This window comes from Xiphophorus maculatus, chromosome 3, assembly GCF_002775205.1.
Source record: "Xiphophorus maculatus strain JP 163 A chromosome 3, X_maculatus-5.0-male, whole genome shotgun sequence".
Classification (NCBI taxonomy): Eukaryota; Metazoa; Chordata; class Actinopteri; order Cyprinodontiformes; family Poeciliidae; genus Xiphophorus; species Xiphophorus maculatus.
The window spans coordinates 5,533,330-5,554,883 of NC_036445.1; the positions used below are offsets into that span (position 1 = coordinate 5,533,330).

The 21,554-nt window shown below is 36.0% G+C and overlaps 1 protein-coding gene across 1 annotated transcript; it reads right to left on the reverse strand.

The window, feature by feature from the left end:
• Window positions 1–1,205: 1,205 nt before the first annotated feature.
• On the reverse strand, window positions 1,206–13,728 carry csf3r (colony stimulating factor 3 receptor). The gene is made up of 17 exons (XM_014472676.2): window positions 13,584–13,728; window positions 9,973–10,071; window positions 8,716–8,790; window positions 8,198–8,491; window positions 7,284–7,416; window positions 6,958–7,124; window positions 6,291–6,460; window positions 5,990–6,146; window positions 5,610–5,692; window positions 5,311–5,518; window positions 4,476–4,664; window positions 4,181–4,282; window positions 3,793–3,939; window positions 3,579–3,719; window positions 3,382–3,478; window positions 2,282–2,360; window positions 1,206–1,933 (listed from the first exon to the last, which is right to left on the reverse strand). The coding sequence occupies exons 3-17, from the start codon at window positions 8,780–8,782 to the stop codon at window positions 1,454–1,456; spliced, it is 2,514 nt and encodes an 837-aa protein (XP_014328162.1). The 5' UTR covers window positions 8,783–8,790; window positions 9,973–10,071; window positions 13,584–13,728; the 3' UTR covers window positions 1,206–1,453.
• Between the last annotated feature and the right edge of the window lie 7,826 nt (window positions 13,729–21,554).

The following is a 21,554-nucleotide window of genomic DNA, read 5'->3' on the forward strand; positions in this document are numbered from 1 at the left end:
ACTGACTTAAATTTTAGGCTTCTAATTTGTTATATTACATGTATCATTTTTCTTCCATGCAATGAGGCACTGCCACAGAAAATCCTATTAAAATGTATTGCTTTTTTGGTTCTTAGCACAAGAAATGCAAATATTATGTATACTTTAGCAAGGTATTGCTTAGGTTTAGTGCATTTACTAAGAAATTAGTGAAATAATGAATTTACAGTCATGTATAAGTGCTACATTGCTCTAGTTAACTTTTTTTTTTTAACCATGTATGCATAACAACATCTACTATGCACGCCTAATGACCACTCGAGCTGGGCACCGGATCCCCCCTGCTGACCCGCCCTGCAAGGATGGATGGATGAGTAAAACAGATTATGATTAAAAATGAGAGTTTTATTTTTGATGGTTGCTCTACAACACATGAATAAAGTATAAGCCGAAACAAAACATTGCAATTTTCACTCACACGGTTGAAAGAGGTTATGGAAATCACAAATCATTTTCATTTACATATTTATCAAAGTGCAGTACTGTGATCATCCAGCTAAAGAATATAAGAATCTGCCTCTCACATGGGCCATCACACATAAAGGCACATCATATATACTGTATACTAAATCATGTGATTATGAAAAATACCACTTCTTTTACACAGATATAGAGGTAAGTAATAAAATATTTCCTTTACATTGCAGAAAGGTGTTACATGTATCATATATAGAAAGTTTTTCTTACTATATATTTTTTATTTCTTTTTGAAGAAAAGCAGACATTTCTCCATGAGCTTCCACCCAAAACTTCTTTAACTGATCTTCATAATGTTTTTATACATAACTATTGAACACAGTGAGAGCAGTACGCAGTGTCCAATCAGAAGTGTAAAGGTAAGACTTTCAGAATTCCCATAAGGTATATTCGTGAAGCTACTTTCTTTGGAATACAGCTCAGTGAATGAGGTATTCATGTTTTCTCACAATATGTAATGAATCTTGAGGTCAACACTATAGTTTCAGAAAATATTGTTAGACATTTTAACCTATTGTCAAATCAGCTATTGTTTAAACCACTTCCTTAAAAAATGTATATATATATAACTTATTAATTTGTTTTTAAATATATATATATATATATATATATATATATATATATATATATATATATATATATATATATATATATATATATATATATATATATATATATATATAGTCTCCTATATATATATACTACATATACTATAGCTCATTTGACCTCTAACCACCTCATGAAAATTAAAACATATATTTAAAAAAGTGTATTTCTATAAATGTAAAAAGCAGCACAAAAACAAAATAATTATGATTTAAATCTAATCTGCTGGTGCAGAGGTATAATGCTGGGTAGGTTCATTTACAAAAAACAAAACAAACAACAAAAAAAACACACTCAAAGCAAGCATACTCTAATGACCAGCAAGTTAACTTTAGTTATTTTCACTCTCATTCATGGCCAAGGCACACAGAAAGGGAAAGTCATCCCAAACAATAGCTGGGCCTTCCTCTCCTTCAGGAATATCATCATCACAGGACCCAAAGAAACACTGCTCTTTTGGCATCATATCATTTACAACATTCTGGTAGCATTTTGGAGTGAAAGACTCTTCAGTTTCCAAGAGGGGTTGTGTAGATTCAGAGCGCAGGTAGACATGAGGCTCATCAGGTATTGGGTCGTTGCAAGAGGACAACAGTACAGTCGCATAAGGAACAGACTCGCTGTTTGAACCAGAGTATGTAGGAGTGAACGGTGAGCCACAAATCGACTCGCCAAGATCACTGGTGTCTTCTGAGCTGTTTAACCAAATATCATCCTCTTCTTTGCTAAGTTTGGTTGGAAGGTCCAGGAAGCTGAGATGGGACAAGCATATTGGATTTGGCTCCTCGTTGTCCCAGGATGGATGGGTAAACTGTAGAGGGAAACAATAAATGTATATATTTAATGAGAAAAGGACAACACACACACACAGCCAAAACTGAAAATATACACTGATTGATTTATTGATTTATATTTTTATTACTAGTTTTTTTGTTATATAATTTAATCTTACAGTTATCTTGCATGGATCCTTTGATGTCCATATATTCCAAATAAAGCTTTAATTTACATACAGATTTAATTTATAGGAAAAACTAATATAATTCCAAAATGCTTGTAATTCTCTAACACTTTAGAATTGTAGTAGTTCATGTTACACTTATGTATTCATTGTGGTCATGTTAAGTTAACATCTGTGACAGCTGTTAATGTTCATTACCTGTGTTGATTCTGATGACCATCTTTTAATGCTGCTGTTAGCCGGATCTGGAACAACTGGCCACATGTAACCATTCAGCCTTAAGGTAAAACAAATAGAAGTGAAAAAGTGTTTTCCCCTTTATGTAATTCTTCTGCTTGTCTTTTTCATTATAGTTAATTATTTCAAATCATTAAACATGTTTCAATATAATACAGATTACATGTGGAAAAAAATCTATATCCAAATCAACATAATCCTATTTTTAAAAATTACTGTCCTCCTTTCATGAATCAGTTAACTGATCAGTCACTGTCATACCTGTAGACTGAAAATATATTCCAGGAGAGGTTGACCTACCAAACTCCTCCAATTGCACATAGTCAAAGAATTGTCCAGTATTTCACAAAAGAACCCAGAAAAAGTTCAAAACCACTGCAGGTCTCATTTGCTTATAAGGTCAGGATTCATGATTCAACAACAGGACATAAGAATTGGCAAACTAAGCATTTAAGGTGAAAACCACAGCTGACCAAAAATAACCAATCACTTATTAGGTTTAGTCTTCTCAAAACCTCAGTCAGTCATGGAGGTCAAATTCTGCTGGAGGTTTCTTCCTGTTAAAGGGGAGTTTTCCTTTACACTGTCTCTGCTTGCATGCTCAGTGTGAGAGATTGCTCCAAAGTCAATGACAGAATGCAAGTGATAGTCCATTGCTCCTAAATGCTCATCCACAAAGCTGAATACTGCAGGTCAGTAGCCTGATGTAACCTGCTAGGTCTCCATAGATCAAAACCTTTTAACTACTTCGAAGTATAAACTGAACTTGACTGAATTATTTGATAGCTAGGATTGACTTTGAATCTGTCTGTAGGATTTGATTGAATTTACTTTTTTTGTAAAGTGCCTTGAGGCGACATAATTTGAACTCACCCTATAGAAATACACTGAATTCAAATGAATTTTATTAATAACCCAATATGTAAATGATTTTAACATATTTCAACTTGTGTTGTGAACAAAAACATATAAGTGTTTATAAGAAATTTGTAAGTAAGCAAAAATCTATTCACAGCACTGCATCTTAGATCTCTAGAGTATATGGTTTTTGGTGGGCTTACTTTTTGTGTTTGGAGAAGCAGGTCCAGATGATGGAAATGATCAGCAATGCCAGTCCAACTCCAATTGCAGTTACAGTGATCACAACAGTCATAGCATCTTGGAAAAGGAAATCATATGTTGCGATATGAAATCTAATCAATAAATCCATATTCTGCTCATTGACTCTCTAAATGGTAAATTAAAATATGGTACCAACCAAAGGAGTTCATTTTAACATAAATTGTTGATCCGTTCAGGCTCCCACCAAATGTGCTAACCATCATGAAAGCTTCATATGTAGATGCAGTGTTGAGGTGCTTCAGGATCACTCTCCTGTCTTTTGCATCGGCACTCTCAACTAGAAAAATGTCCAAGGTTAAAAAACTTCAAAATCATTTTACATTCAAAACAATTCAAACCTTTTAACCTACCTTTGACAGATCCATTCTCTTCCCAGTAGAAGACTTGGTAGCTCTTAATAAATCCATTCCTTTGCTGTAACGGGATTTCATCCCATGAAACCTCTATATCTGACCACCAGGTCTTTTTAATTTGAATTTTAGGAACCGCTGATGGAGCTTCAAAAGGAAAGGTACAGTTTGTATTAGAGTGTATCTGGATTTGAATGAGCAAATTAATCATTTTCTTTCCACAAGAGGGCAACATTCCATAAGAAATGATCTGTTCCCAGAGAGCTCGCACTGTTCCTGTAATCTGAATAATGTGAAAGGCTTTCTACTTGTTTAAAGTTGAGGCAACTTGACTCTTACACCTATGCATGCTCTTTGTGTGATCCCCCGTTTGTCTTTGGTGACTTACCCTTTTGTCTCAAGTAGGCATTAACAGTCTGAGGAGGCCCCATCCCATCCTTAAACCGGGGATATACAGAGATCCCGTAGGGCTTGTAGGGCTCAAAGCTGCCTATGGATGAGAGTGTAGAGGGCAGAGTGGATCAGTGATCACAAGCTAATTACAGTGTTTACAGGTAGATTCAGGAAAGGAGAAAATAAGAATCTTGCTCAAAAGTGACTATTTGAATTCATGTAGTGAGAGATGAAAGTGCAATTGCGACATGGCTTATGGAAAGATGTAAAGCAAAGTCTTATTGACATACCGGTTATGATGAGACTAGACTGGTTTTTATTCACAATTTCAAAACGAACGTGGCTGAGGTCTAGTTTTAGTAAAGGTTTCCATTCCACCACATAATCAGTGAGACCTAAAGTCACCTCAGCTGTCCACTGGACCAGAAATGATCTGTCATCATAAGGAACAGCTGTGACATCCATGATTGCCGTGTGAGCTGAAGACATAAAAACATCTCAAGTTTACAAAAAACATTATGTACCAAGACACTCTATAGACATTGTCTTGCAAATTATTAATTTTGTCACATTGTAACTGCAAACGAGAAAGGAGTGTTTATGTTTTAATGGGACACAGCAATTTTGTCAGAGTCTCAGTTGCAGTCCAGTCTGAAGAGTCATTTAAACTCTTTGAGGATGTGATTACACTCTGATGCACAGAGTTATTAACCTCAATGGAAATTTCAGGACTTTCTTTAGCCCTCAGCTCCCATTTAGTACTGTCTGTTACTTAGCTCCATACATCAACAGAGAAGAGCTTCCTTGTCGTTGCTGAAGAAAGGCATTCTTACAGCATAACGCTGCCACCCTCATGTTTCATAATGGGAATTCAGATGTGTTCAAGCATCTGAATCTCTCTATCCCCTATTAGAATAGGGAGAAATGCACAAACACACATATACTTTGTAGATTTTGATCTACAAAGGTGGTTTTTAAACCAATGTGCACTGCTTTGTGTTTGTCAAATAAAATCCTCCAAAAATACATTCTAGTTTGTGGTTGTAATGTGACAAAATGTGGAAAAGCTTGAGGAATATGACTCTTGCAGCATCCAGTATATTTTATTTAAATGATATGAGTTACCTTTAGGCTGGTAAATCCTAATTTCAGTGAGGGGAGATTCCCCCACACTATTCACAGCGCTCAGATACACTTTTCTTACTCTTCCAGAAAGTTGAAAAGCGCACCATTTCTCGTTTGTAGAGCACATTCTTTCTCTTTTACCACGAGGATTTGGTTTTAAGACAACATATGTCAAATTTTGGCCATTTGCACGGAACCGTTTTGATGGCTGAAACAATAAAAAGGGGAGACTTTATACAACCCTGTAGAGGTTTTGAAGAAAAAACTTATTGACAGGCATCAAGAAATCATATAGGTACCTTCCAGAACAACTGTATGTATAGGTTTTTGCTTGTGTGATTCCTTGATACCTTCATCCACGAGTCTAAACGTCCAGTTGGAGCTGAAAAGGAAGAGGCAGCTGTCAGTGTGGCAACTTGTCAAAACTATGAACTTCTACTCTAACTCTGTAGAAAATAAAACTTCTCCCTACAAGACAGGTCTATGGATTCACTGTCTGCATTTGCGACAAAACTCAATACTTCAATTCAGCCTGTGCCGCAGAGCGAAGCAATGAGAGATGCACAACATGACATTTGCATACACTGAAAAGATGAGGAAAAAGTGGAGAGAAAAGGCATCAGATTGGAAAATGTTAAGAGTAGCTGTTTGTGTCATTCCGAATTGATCCGAGCCCTACCGGTCTCCAAGGTGACTCCGGATTTACTGCTGCTCCACTCGCTCCAGGGGCCCTCCATGTAGTATCTGACTCTAATTTGGGCCAAATATCGAGCTCCATGAAGGAGACGACAGCATTCCATGACCGCTTTGGATGGTCTCACTTGACTTACAAGAATCTGAGAAAAAAGATCATACAGGCATGACATCAAATACACTGTAAATTTTAGATGGGCTCTAATACTCTTCAAATGTTTCCAGCAACAAGATCAAGTCTGACGCAATACGAATACTTTTATTTCAACAGTTTTAACTGAACTCACTGGTGGGTCACTCATTTGGTCGCTGTCAGCAGCCTTAAGTCGGACTTCAAGGCTTAGTTGGTTGTGAAGAATCCAACTCTGCTGCTGGGACATTTTCCACTTCAGCTTGAGGCAACCTAACCTTTCAGGCTCCACATCAACCTTTTCAATACTGGGTTGGTCGAACTTAGCTGACAGAAAAACAATCAAGATTAGATTTTTTGTGCTTTTTTTTTAAATTTATTTTCTTCATGAAGCATGGTTTAAATGAAAAAAACAAGAGTTTGTAGATCATTATGATTAATGCTGTGATAAGAATTTAGCTTGTATAAAAATAGAAGCTGACCTTTAAAAACAACCCAGAGCAACACTACTGCTAAATTTATTTCTTTAATCCTTACTGAATTCCCAAGCCATCTGGATGACAGAAATAATCTTGTTTGGTACAAAACAAAGAAAACGTTATACCATTTCTGAAATAATACTGCTGCTGGAAACTTCAGCAGTACATTTTATTTAAAAGAAATAAAATTTACATTTTATTTAAAATAAATGTACATTTGTTTTATATGTTATGTGAGCTAGCTCTGTTACATTTTTATTTTCCCCATTTAGATTTGTGCTTATCCTAAAGATTGTTTACCAGAGGTCTTTATTTTCATTTTATTATTTTTCAGTTAATACTTACCTGCCTGTAAAGGATCAAAAACTAAGGGTCCTGAAGTTGCCATTCCCAGGTCATTCTCTGCCTTTACGTAGATCTTGATGTCACTGTACAGAACAAATTCATTACGAGGAATCGAATAGTGATGGACTTCTGGTGGCAGTTCATATGTATAGTTCTCATTTAAGTCTCTGAAATGAAATACAAAGCGAGAACAAAATGTTAGTTCAACCAGAAGTGCTTACAGAACTCGATGAATCAAAGATCCTTGACATCAAACTTGACTCCTTCAACTTTATTCCTCCATTGAAAATAATTCAACATATTTATAGTTTCAGGCAGAAATGTACCTTATTTCAGTGTGCAGGGTATACTTTGTAGGGAGATGGGTCTCCCACTGCCCAGGCTCCCATTCACAGTTCAAGGAACTAGGGGAGCTGAAGTTTGTCTGACAGCTCAGGTTTTGTGGCTTTTCTGGTGGATCTAATTATACAAAAAAACAACAAAAAAAAACACTTTAATTACAGGACTATATATGACAATCAGTTGACTACTCCTGTTTTGAAATCAATGTTACAGTTTGGTTATTGATGGTAAGTTTATCAAATTATGCTTTGTATTTAAAGGATGATAAATTTCACTGTCTATCCTGTTCTTGTATTACCTATTTCAAATGATACAGAACATGAATTTATGCCCTTTGAATGTTTGTATTTCAGGCATGAACTTAAATTTGTGTAAACTAAAATTTAACATTGTTTTACATGTAGAAGATTACTTTTGGTGTCCTCCAAATGTTTTCATAGACACCAAATGCTTCAGATGTGATGTGGAAACCACAAACTTCAATGCATTTTATAGGGATTCTATGTAATAGACAAACATAAAGCAGCACAAAGCTGTGAAGTGGAAAAAAAATTATAGAATGTTTTCAGTTTTTTTGCAGTACAGTGTCCATAAGAGTCAATACTTTGCAGATACGTCACTGTAAACAGCTTTAATTGTCTTTGGTTGGGTTTGTCAGCTTTGCAAACAAACACAAGTGCTTGCCGATTCTCTTTCTAAATAGCTTAGTTGGACTGGATAAGAATGTCTGAACATTAATTTTTAAGACTTTCTCTCAAATTTATTTGCATCTCTACTTACAGTGTATGAAAAGAGGTGTAATGCAGGACTCTGCAGAGTTTCCTTGCAGAATATTTGAGCGAGATCTGTTTATAGAAATTCATTTTTGAACATACTTATGCTATAAAATCTTTCTTACATCCAGCTCGGATCTCGACTCCGGTGACAACTTGAGAACAATTCTGGATGCAGCAGAAAAGTACTGCCTCAGTGCGATTGAAGCTTGGTACAACAATACTGGAAACCCTGTTGCTCTCATTGGCTGCAAGGCTGCTGGGAATAAGCTCACTGCCAAGGCACCACTCAATATGAACAGCTTGTCCAATAACTAGAGGGCAGTCTTCTCTGATGACACAGGTGGCTGTGACAGGTGAACCCAGAGTTACCACCGAACTTGATGTGTGGATCCTTGCACATGGTTGGATGTCACCCTCTTGAGAAAATGAAATAAATAAAAACATGTTTGAAGTTTAGAATGCAGAAAACATTTTTTTATCATCTCTCTAATATCAAACATTGCATTTTATGGGAAAGTGGCCATAAAACGAGCACTTTTAATCTTATTTTTATTTCAAAAGTAAGATGTTTGAAATTGTCCTTCTAACTGGTGGTTAGGTGTTTACATTTCAATTTCTGATTTTCAAAAACAACACTCACGACTTCCTGCTCCGTTTGCAGAGTCTATCAGCACGGCAATCACCAACATCCATGTGGATGTCATCATGACCTTACCTGTTGAGCAAACAAGTCGAAAGGCATCAATTGAAAATTGAATGCTTTGCATGACATATCACAACATGCCATTCCTTTCCAAGTGAAGCAGTTTTGTTGTAAAAGAAGAATTACGGTGATAACCTGTATTAGTTAACAATGAATCACAGCCATGGTGTTTTGTACGTTTCACTGGGATTCACAGTATACCCAGTAGTTTTGTGTAAACAGCTTGCATTCATTGCCTTTGTAATCTAGAAAATCAAAAGCTTGTTTTCTGCAAGAGGCAGCAGAATAATAATATCTCTCAGAAATTTTAGGAATAATCTAACCATCAACTCACACTGTAGGTTTTCTATAGGATTCCACAGTTCTACACATTACCTTAAAGTCCAGTTTACGCTGTGTCAAAACCTTGTGCGTTTCTGCTTTACTGCTTTAGTTTTATGTATTTATACTAAAAACTAGTGATTATTTGAGGCTTTCACATCAGGGAGACCCAAAATGATTTTTTGTGCCACGTGTACGGTGACACGTAAAACAAAAGTCTAAGGTCTGATGTCTTTCAGTGCAATGTGTTCACTTCAAGCTGCTTTAAAACACTCAAAGCTGAAGATGACAAGGACACGTTTGTAGCAGTGATTAAAGTTTGTGAGAAAATCCTGCAGTCTGGCTGCTTCTACCAGTGACTGCTTATTATTGCCCTCCTTAACCCAGCCATAAGTGCTTCCACAGCTGTCTGCCCATCTTTATTTTCTCTACCTCATTTTAAAGCCTGACAGATTTAGTTTGTAATAAGAGCGTAAACACCCCATAGTTGCTGCCCCATTATCATTAAACAAGTTTATTTTTGAGAGGATATTGCTGCAGCAACAAATAATACAGTTTGAGCTTATCTGCAATCACGCCATCTTAGATTAAAATGCTTGAAACATCAATAATGCAGAAAATTTAACATTTACATCATTGTGAATAAAATGATGTCATAACATAACGTATGTTAATCTAGACAGTAACTGCCACCTGTTACAGGCAGCTAGCCTTGTTGGTTTTTTTTTTTTTTAACATAAAAACGGTATTTGTGGCACTGAATTCATTGTTATTATTATAAACAATCTATCTTATTAAAAGCTTAACAGTGGATCAACAAACTAAATCTGTTACAACATAGGTGAGGGAGGACATTGATCTTGAAATACTCACCATTACACAAGCAAAGATGTTCAGATGTGAAGAAAATCTGATTGCCAACTCATAAAGCACCAGCAGAAAAATCCTTATAGCAACAACATTGTTGTGTTTCTGTGTGTGAAAAGAGAAACAAAAACTTTAAAGGTGTGAAAAGAATAATCCCAAGAAGGAAAAGTGATTTCTTTTTCCATATTTAACACAGCTGTGGTTATCAGTTCAAGACATGCAGTACATGTTGCATGTCAAATGTTTTTTTTTTTTTTAATCACTGTATTTTCATGATGCCATTTTTATTATTTGACATATACAGATGCACGTTACCATATGTAAATCTGTTTCTGGTTTAATGACTGGAAAACTGTACAATGTCTGTAATACTAGAATAAAAATCAGGACACAAATAGTTTCTATCTTAGCAAAAACAGTGAGAATCTATAGGTGCTTGACATTTAGATATTTTGCAATTCTGTTTTTTCCATTCTTGTTCATGACGTCTTGGATCCATCAGGCCTAAGTTCATCTTGGGCATATCTTGTACTTGACAAACAATGACCTAACGTCCTTTTCTGAAATCTGCTCTCAGAAAATGTTATAAGACTCCAAAAAATAATATCTACCATCAGGTGGTGCAAAGTTATTTTTGCTTGCTCAAGGTTCAAGTGAACTAGTCAAAAATAATCCATTTATTAGAGGTGCAATATCAAGTCTCCATAAAGTAGTGATAATTTAAAAAAATATTTTTTTTCATGAGATTTGAGCCTTTTTATGATCACCATAAGTTAAATAAATATTTTACCACAAAGAGAAATTTAACAAATAGCTCAATATATGGAATATATTACATTATGCAGGAAAATAATTTGCAATAAATATCAGTGTCCTGTTGTATTCTATAACGCTTCTTTTTATCTGGTGAGAAAAAGTACAAGAATAGAGTATCTTAGGATAAGCCACAATCGAAACGAGAACCAAAAAAGGGAAAAACATGCAAGTATATTTCCTGGGGGATTTATGGAGCCCACTGCTGCACTCATGTCGAACTTCTGAAATAATAAGTTAACAGTAAAACAATTTGAGGTTAGCTTGATTGTGGGGATATTTAAAGAAACGTACATGACGCAAAGTACAACTTCATGTATGACTATGTTGAGACACTACAGTACATTATGTACAAAATGGCTTGTTTTCAGCAGTGGTGCTCAACTCCAGTCTTCAAGATTGTCCTGCTGGTTTTTGATTAGTTTCTTCTAGTATGAACCTTTTGTGGTGGTTAAATTACCTCCTAGTCATCTCATCAAATTCTGCAGAGGCTACAGAACCATCTTTTGATTCAAGGTGAGTCTAATGAGAGAATCATGTAATACATGAAGGACACCAGTCCTTGAGGATTGGAGCAAAAATATGCAAACAGACAAAAACAAAGCAAAGTAAAATTGGTACTATCGGGGCTGATGTAATATGTGTAAAAGTAAATGTCAAGATACCTGTGAGTTGAAAGCTGACATTTTGTTAATTAGAGCTATAATCATAGTTATCTGCCAAATACTTGAGTGCATTGACCTTATTTATTAGCATAACTAATTTATTGCTTCCAAAGCAGAAAGATAGGATAATATTTTTATAATACGTAGTAACCAATAATTGATCCGATGCTAAAAGCAGAGACAAAAGTTCTCATGTAAGGGGTGTCTGATGACTCTGTGATTTCAACAAATGTTTCAGACAGACATTATGACATACTTGTGTGTGAAATTCATAGCAATATGCGAGAACACAGCAGTAAACAAGTTCCTGTGTCCTCTTCCAGTTAACTGAGCCTGGGTTGTGGGAAAATATGTCTAGGAGTTAAACCCAGAACTCCTTTTTCCTAGAGACATTCTCTAAATAATTAATCTGCTTCCAGGTGAAGGGATACAAAGCAAGTGAATTGCTTTTAAAGGCACAGAATTAAGCTTGTTTCCTCCCTGAGGGTTGATCTCCACCGGGACCCTGTTTGTGGAGCTCATGGTGTAGTTGTGAAGAGCTGTGTTTATCTCTCCCTTTTAGCCTTGGGGATCAGTCTGAAGCAGGAGTTCAAATGTTTGATAGGATGGAGAGGCAGATGGACAGACCAAGAGGGACATTGTCTGCAGTATTGTGGGCGCTGCTCCAGTCTATAGTGATCTAGTGTTCTGTCAATATTTCACCCTTCACCTATGGTCTTGAACCATGAATCATGACCAACAAAATGAGACCCTGAACACTAGCATTATCGTCATCCAGTGGGAGCTTGAGGAGCTGCTGCTCCTCTGATTTAAAAGGAGTGATCTCATCATGCATCTGATTGGGATGCCTCCTATGTGTTTTCCTTTGGAAACACCAGAGCAGACCCAGAATATTCTGGAGTACCTATTTGTCCCTTCTGGTCTGGAAACACTTTAGAATTAGCTGAGCTAAAAGATGTTGGTTTATTTAAAGGTATTTGAGCTAAAAGAAAATCCCAAAAACTTTACATAAGCATGTTTTGTTTATGTAAAGTTGCAGAAATGTGACTCATAATTTAAGTCATTTGCAACTATCACTCAAACTGTGAGATTTCTCCTCTTTGTCCATAACTGAATATTTGATGTTTGTTTTGCAATGAGAGCGAAATGGAATTTCTCCCATTTTTCTTATCAGCTCTTTGCAAAAAGGCCTCCACTTTCCTTTCTTGCCTTTTTAAGAATTCCTGCTCACCACTAATGGATAATTGCCTGCAGTTGTAACAAAAGACAAGCAAGAAAAGGACAGAAAAAGAAATAGTCAGAGACAGACAGAGTATTAAACCTTGAGTGTATTTTGTCAAACAAACAAACATGAATTGTTCCTGATTCAAAAATGTAAATACATGTTTGGCATTTTCCTTTTGTTTCAGAGACATGGTGCAATGTGTAAAGAAATGTTGTCCTTTTGTCTCTGTACATTTCCTTTCCTGTTGCTTTCAGGGGTTAGTTACACAACGCCCACTCACAGGGTTTGGCAATATCCTTCACACTACTGGTTCCTCTTTTGTGGACTTATTTCTCACGTCAGGTTTTGGTTTTTTTTAATAGAGAATTTATTTTTCAAATTTTGTCTCTATATCCGAACAATGATGAGTTAAAACACAGTTTAGTTAAATTCAATCTAAGATTTTGCATCAGCATTCACTAAAGTCCCACATTCCTAGAAAAAAGAAACAATCAGTTTCACATCCTCTTTTTTTCAAGATAGAAGAAGAAGAATGTGCTTTCTATACCACAACATTCAAGTACGTATCTCATCGCTTAGAAGGATTTTACAGTTTTCACAAAGATAAACAAGCTGACCACAGTGTCAAAAATAACTGTTAAAATAAAATACTTCTTGATGCTTCTTGTACCTGCTTCATAGACACAAACGCATTAAGGTGTAGGATAAATGACACAGACTGGACACAAAAATGTGAGCAATCTTAAAATGAAATTAAAACACGTCTTGTCCGTGTTACCGCTTGTACTTGAGTGACTTAAAACACAATTTTTGTGAAGTTTTCATTTTCAATCTGGCACAAGGATCATAATGAAAGGAGCAGCAAATTGCTTGATGTGAAGATAAAGGAGAGCCATCAGAGGCTTGCCACTCACCACACAGCAGCTGCAGCCGACCGAGAAAGACAAGAGGCTCTCATCAACCCTGATAGCACCAGATGAAATGGTGTGGCTCAAAGCGGCTCAGATTGGAGGACGTATATGTGTGTGTAAGCCAAGCCGCAGAGGCAGCAACACTAACATCCTTGTTTTGAATTTGATTTGTGAAACTTCACTATTTTCCAGGAAGAAACGAATGACTGATGGGGCCCTATTCTGGGAAGGAAAAGTGGGGTGTTTAAATTACCAGCATAGTTTCAAAAGAAAGGAGATAGCTGGTTCTTTTAAAAATATGGAAGAAAGAATATTTTGCAGGCGGCTTTTGAATATTTTCATTTTTGCACCATGTACCATTCTGACCATCGTCAGAAAAACTAAGAATTATCCATCATCTTATGTCCAATAAATCCAATAAATCTCCTTGGTGCTTTATTGACCATTACAGTTTGGTTTATGAACAAGATGCTGATATGAAATGCATGAAATTCTCTGCAGCTGCCACTGGATTATTTTGCTGCTTTTAGCAGTATTCATAAGAAACTACTATATCTCATCAACTATTTCCAAACTAAGTATGAAGTCAATTAGCTTGCATGTAAAGTTCATAAGCAACAATAGATGTTCAAGCAAGTTGACCTTTACTTTAAAAAGTTCTACTCAACATGGAAATGTATTAAAATGTAAAGTATATGACAAATAAATTAGTAATACACATTTCTCTGCATTAAAGGAACAACCACTCACTGGCCACCTTATTAGGTGCACCTTGGTTGTACTTGGACCCTCTTTTGTCTCGAAAACTGCCATATTTTTTTATTTCATCAAATCAGCATGTTGGTCTTTGTGGTAGCAACTGGTTATCTGGGCTACTTCAACCAGTCTGACCATTCTCTTCTGACGTTTGACACCAACATGTCAACAGCCACTTACTGTATATATATTTTTTCTGACTATTCCACATTAATCTGACAAATACTTGTGCAGGACAATCTCAGGACATATTTTGTTTCTGAAATACACATACCAGGCTGTATGACATTGACAATCACTTCAGTAATTTCAATCCCTTTACTTTGAGCCCATTTTGGTTTGAACTTCAGCAGATCTTTACTGTTTATAGATCTCTAAATGCATTGAGTTGTTGCAATGTGATTGGGTGATTCACTGTGTTGACAAATTACATAATAAAGATGCTGGTAAGTACATGTCTTAAACATTAAAGAGACATGGAGGTTGTACATTACAATGTGTGTCTGAAAGATTTATTCACACATAAATTGCCAAAAGAAATTGTTATTGAAGCTATTATTGCGCATGAAACACATTGGAGCTGCACTGGATGTTGAGGTTGGTTAGAGACCTTCCTCTCTACCTCTTTATTTCAAAGAGCCTTTCTGTTCATTTTCCACCATGGTATTTTGTCAATTTTACAAATTGACAAAATATTGTTATTGTCTTGTAATAAAAAATTAACTTATGTTGTCTTGAAATCAACTTATGTTGTCTTGGCAATATGATAGTACTTAGTGAGATAGTGCCTGTCACAAAATGTATATGAATCATTATTCTACCTTGTGAGTCCAACAAGCGTTTTTCCTGAAAGGATGAGATTGTTCTGCATCAAGAAGACCCCCAATGTTGAGGGTGACCTTTGAAGCTGCAGATCTGCTGTATCACTGGGGCTGCTTCAAAATGCCATCATCTCCCTCTCTCAGCAGGTTGACACTTTTGTCTGCATGGTAATAGAACAAGCTTTTAAATGGGATTGTAAGCAGTGGCTTAACCCTCCCAAGGGCACTTCAAAACTGGTTGCCATATCCCATTTATTAGCTTGTTAAGTCCTAAAATGATCCCATGGATGAGGAGTCATTTCAAACGGTGAGCGAGATGCACCAGTGAGCTCAACCACTAAACTTTTAATCTAACAGCTGCATCTCTGCTCTGTCACTAAGCTGCCCTTAAAATCATAATAGGGGCTAACTCTTAATCAAGAGGCCTCCAGAGGAGGAAATAAATGCAAGCGGCGCTGGGTTTCAGAGCAGGAATCATCGGGAGAGGAGAAAAGCAGGCCCTAATTAAAAACACATTAACTGGTTATCATGAGTTGACATATTTTGCTTGATCTTATTTCCTAATCAGCACTAATGAACAAAGTGTTCTCCATCCACTGGGTATTACATGCAACGTTTCAGTGAGCAGTAAAATTAGCACAGGGTCCCGGAGCTAAGCTAAACTGACGAAGCTCGGCTTGGTTTGATTGCAGTTCTTGTACTTTGCTTAACAGAATACCGTCTCGTCTTTCGATTCTTGCCCACACTTGATATGTAGCTAAACCCAAATTAGTCACTTCTGAAAACATCATTTTATATCTTTTTCATTTCATGTTGTACAGATAATTACTCCTGTTAACTTTAATCACAGCTGCTGTTGCTGCTGCTAGTCACAGAGGTTCATTTTTGGGTTTAAATATCATTTAACTAAACTGTTTTTAATGTCAAGTAAAAAAATTAATAAATAAATAAAAAAGGGTTATGACCCAGTTTAAAATGAGCCACACAAAAAAAAAGAAAACTGACTATTGACAGAGAAAAGTACTGACTAATTTACGTGCAAAATATTTAAATCATTAGGAGGAGATTGTTCTTACCAATTTAGAAGTTGTTCTTATGAAAATGTATATTGGTTCAACATTTTATTGGCTAACTTAATGCCAAGTAAATAAAATACCACTTTTGCTGTGATAATTATACAGGAGGTATGTCATTGAAGAGACTTTGTCCAATTCACTAACTTGTTATTTAAATGATGAAATGTGTTTTTTATAATATATACACATGATACATAAAAATATTATGATATTCAGCATGTTTTTTTTTTCTTGTTGCTTAAATGGAGGAAGTTGCAGTGTTGCAATAGATCCCCACATTGGGAACTTGGATATGAAACAATTGCAAAACACTCAAAACCCACTACATGTGACTAATGAGATTTTTTTCTCTACGTAAAATAAGCGTTTTACTGGATTTCTGTGTACGTTTTAGGTTTCAGGAAAACTAAAATCAAGACCACTGACAGACCAGAACAATATGATCCAGTCAAATTTGAGTAGCAATCATTCAGCCTCTCACTCTACCTTAGACATTTCAAGATCATTCAGCATTTTTTTGCAATGTGGCAAATCAATAAATAAGGCAGAGATATGTGGGACCTACTTCATGTGATAAAAAAATAAATAATTCAAGGAGTATACAGTATATGTATGTATATATATAGACATGGTTTTGATGTTGTGATTTAGAATTTATAACAGTTTTAACTTTTTTAAAACTTCATCAGCTTTATCAAACAAGAAAAAAAAAGTGCTCTGCCAAATAACTTTGTTGTTGTAAGTCTGGACTCCTAATAATAATGTATGAGATCTGTAAAACCTAGAGGTGGTGAAGGACCAAGTTAGTCACTCTTCTCCTTTAATTTAATTGCCATGACAAGCAGTATGAATCTATAGTTAAAAAACAAACTGTCATACTGTGTTTGTCACATTAGAACCTCAGGTACACATATTTTTGCTGTAAATATTCAAAATTCAGATTGTTGTACACTGCTACTCCTTACGCGTTAGTCATGCTAGTTCCTGCTTCTTCCTGCCACTAGTTCCTGCCGTTTTCTTCTTACCTTTGGTAACACAGAGCAAGCACAGAGCTCCACTTGTCATCGTATCCTAAGTTGCTAGGGAGTAGAGCATGTTCTTGAGCTTTAACAGCTCTGTCCACTGTACAGTGACCACATGAGACACTGTGTACTTGCAGGAGAGGAGAGGGTCAAACAAGCTCAGACTCACGATCCTGCTCCCAACATGCACCCAATCCACTCCTATCTAGTACCTGTCACAGACTGGCTGCAAAATGGAATTGACTATTGATTTCCCCCTTACCACAGGTCAGTTGCGCTGGCAGGCCAAAGCTGGCTTGCCGAGGGCCTCGAGTGGAACAACAAGAGGAGGGCAGCAGATATTGCAGGAGGAAGTACACACACGACAAATCACACAAGGACGTGTACTTATTGTTGCTAACCACCTCATTCACTGAATGTGTGTGAAGGGCAGCAGTCAGCATTGCTTTAAAAGATCTGTGTGTTATTGAATGCACAACCTCACACACACACACACACAGTCCCGCACGCACACCCCCCCCCCACACACAGGACTGGGTAAAACCTTGATAAAATTGGAGTTTATTTGGAAGAGTGATGGAAATTAGCTGTGGATTGGTGGACTTGAGATTAAAACAACAAAAAAAACATTGTCAGAATGCAACATACTAAAAACAAGCTTTAAAGTAGAACACCATAAAATGAACTCTGATTTATTTTTGCTAATTAACACAACTCTTGCAATCTTAGCAATCTGCATTTTTAATATCATGATGCATCAACTTGGAGTCTTAATGGGGGGCGGGAAGTAATATTATGGCTGATGAGCTGCAGCTAAAAAAAAAAAAACAATTGAAACAAAAAATAATAATTCAACCTCAAAAAAACAGAAATTATCTAATAAACGAATTTACTAGCACACCTGTGTGGATAACACTAATTTGATTGCTGCCCCTGTTGTGCCATTAGAGATATTGTTGTCTGTGTTTGTTAACAGAAGCTGCATACTGAAAAAAACTTTATATTACCAGAGTTAATGCATATTAAAGCACAATCCTATCCAGTCCTTTCTAACGGCCCTTAATTTAAAAGCGATTTAATATTTCATTACTAGCAGGGGAAAGTCTTTAAGTAGCACAAAATATTTTATTTTTACATAACTCTTTAATTTAAAAGTTTTCGGAGATAGTTTGGCAAGTTACATTATGCACAACATTTTTGTGTTCTTGTTGTAATAACATATTATAATAGTCATTTTGCACATAATGTGATATACATAATGTGCAAAACGGTTTTATAAAGGGGCTAAAAGGAACTTGTGCCCTTGCAGATCTGTTCCTGTCCCCTACAGGCCCCGTATTTAAAATACTAAATTAATTTGTTATTGTGATACAAGTTTGCACAGAAACCGTAACACTGAGTTCCTTTAAATCAAGACTAAAAACTCTTCAGGCTCCAGCAGTCAATCAGCAGAGTGTGCTCCCACACCTGAACCTGCATAAATAAAAACAGACTGCATGTCCTTTAGAGGCCAAGGGCCATAACATATGCAAACAAAGTTGATTAATTGGAGTAATTTCAACTATTATCTTCACAGTTTCACTTCAACAATAAATTAAAAATTAGGGGGTTGCTCTTTTGGCTTCGACTATATTAAGATAGGATCACAACTTTTACCTGCCATCTGATGGGTCTCTGCTCCAGAGCTGCTGTTTACCCTGTGGCTCACTTTATATAGTAAAGAGGAACTATAGCACTGTTTTTGTTGTTGTTATTTGTTTTTTGTTTTGTGCCCCCATGAAAAAACCCTGGCCCCACATTGCCCCCCCTGGTAAATTTGTTCTAGAATTTCCACGGCATTGACAAGTTATTTACCTATAGTAAATGTCATTTTTGTTTGTTTTTGTAATGTTTGTTTGTAGCAATTATTCTCCCTGTGGGGATGTTTTCTTATTGACAGAGTTATGCATACACCCCCACTAATGTTTGAATAAATGTCCCTCAGCATGTTGCACATAAAAATGCTGAGGGACAGTTATTTTTTTCTTTTATTTACATCCAGTGTAAAAAATAGTCAACAGTTAATTAAAACTTTCATACTCGGTTGTTTTGATGCACAAATCATTTAACTCTGAAAAAAACAAAACAAGAAAAGGTTCAAACACATCATTAAAATCTCCAGATTTACTATTACATTCATGCCATTATGAGTTTATGAAAATTTCTCACCAGAACTCCATGACTTCAATATAAAGAGCATAATTAGATCCTTAAAGTATAACATATGCCCTCCTATAAAATGCCCTCACTCAGTTCACTGCTGTAGAAGCAGTTACACACAAAATCATTAGTGCTGATTTATTGCTGACATTTTAATAATCAAAATTGCCCACAATTTATGCTGAACTCAGAGTCACATTTTGAACACTGAGATAAAAATATTGATCGGCAATTATTTTTTCCGCTTAAACCAAAATTCCCTCTCTTTGACACAGAGTCAACATTGAATTACCAACATTTGCTATCAGGCGAGAAGCGATTGCTTCATTCAAATAATAAATTAAACAACAGAAAGGAGCCAGGGGGCTGCTACTGCTGGTGCTGCTTGTGTTTGTGTGGTCTGTAGCGATATTCATTATTTTTCAGCCGCTCATTGCTAAATGTGCCAAGTGCAGCTGCCAACACAGCTTTAGTGCAGAACTATGTAGAAATTCATCTCATTTACTACTTTCAAAAAACACAATAGCAACCGTTATTTAGGATGGTTTGAGGAAATGCAGTTCTGGTGCATTCACATTTTGCAGACATGCTGCTTTTTTACAGCAGACATGATAAACAGCCCTGTCTTTTCCCAAGCTATATGCTAGCCTGGCTTACAGACAAATCCTCCAGCACAAAAAAAAACAAACAAAAAAAACCTGGTAGCAAACAGTGTACAATAGGCTCTAAATAGATAATTACAGCATCTGTAAAACTTTAAATCTGGAGAAAAAAAAGGTTTGGTAGCAACACAGAAGCTTTTTGAGGAGAGAAACAGCTTATCCGCAGGTGGTGATAATAGCTAAGGGAATGTACAAATCTAAAGTATTTTCTGCTACACTTGGAGTTATAAAAGAATAAATACCTTCTGAAATGTATTCACATTTTGTCACATAATCTCCACAAAGCTTGAGATGCCGTATGTATTGTGGATTGTATTGGAATAGAGTTGAGGAAATTAGTGCATATAAAACATAAAAAAAAAGGTTTGGTGATAATTTGAATTCAACCACCTTCACACCAATGGCCCTAAATAAAATCCAGTGCACCTAAATATATTCGCAGATCACTTAATTAGGAAATAAAATCCACCTGTATGTATTCTAATAAATACAGCCACTTATTTACAACCTAAAGAGGTAATGTTACAGAACAAATATTGTCACAAAGATCAAGAAATACAGCAAACTGATAAGGAACAAAATCCTGAAGAAGTTTATGGTTGATTACTTTATAAACCAATATTCTAAACTTTAAAAATCACGAAGCGAACTGTTCAATCCATCATCTCACAACAGAATAAGTTATGGCCATCCACTTAAACCAGAAGGTTGGGCAAGAGCAGCATTAATCTGAAGAAGCAGGTAATTAGATTAGAAATACTTTTAGTCCCCACAGAGAAATTCTTAACATTACAAATCTGGCACACTGGGTTTGAGATTCATGCTCCACCAGGACAGCCACCCTAAACATACAGCCAGAGATATAATAAAATGGCCTTTATTTCATTTGAACACTGATGTTCAGACCTTCTGCATTTAATCCAACTGAACTTCAGCATTTTTTCTTAGGATTAGCAAACACCTCAGTCTATAATTGCACAAAGCAAGTGGAAATATGCAAAATGCTTAAAGTTGTAATGCTGCAAAAGGCAGTTCTGTAAAGTTTTGACTGAATAAAATGTTAACCACACTTCAGTTTTATCAGAGAGAATAAAACCTGTTTTTCAGCAATACACCCAACTTCTGAGGAACACAACGTGAAAGAGGTCACTATGTGAAGACGTGCACGTTGTCTTCTATTCAACTTTATGTAGAAGTGAAATTCAAATAATTGTGGTTTTTATTCACGTAAAATGTTTTGTCTAAAAGAATGATGTATCATCTCCTACTGGACCCCAGAGACAGAGTCATTTCCCTAATAATTCAGAGTATCTGTAAGCTCTTTTTTAGAGAATCTCCTGCCATGAACTACATGCTTAAATTAGATAAAAGAAAAAAATAGATGAAATGATTCCAAGATTCCAGAATTTGTATGTAAAAATCGCATCTAAAAAATAAG

What these genes read in the sequence shown, in the direction of transcription:
- csf3r (XM_014472676.2), bottom strand. Translation starts at nt 8,782, where the DNA reads ATGATGACATCCACATGGATGTTGGTGATTGCCGTGCTGATAGACTCT. An exon ending in TGCCTACTTGAGACAAAAGG is followed by an intron (nt 3,940 to 4,180) that starts GTAAGTCACCAA and finishes TTCCTTTTGAAG; the next exon opens with CTCCATCAGCGGTTCCTAAA. An exon ending in TGCTTCTCCAAACACAAAAA is followed by an intron (nt 2,361 to 3,381) that starts GTAAGCCCACCA and finishes TTTTACCTTAAG; the next exon opens with GCTGAATGGTTACATGTGGC.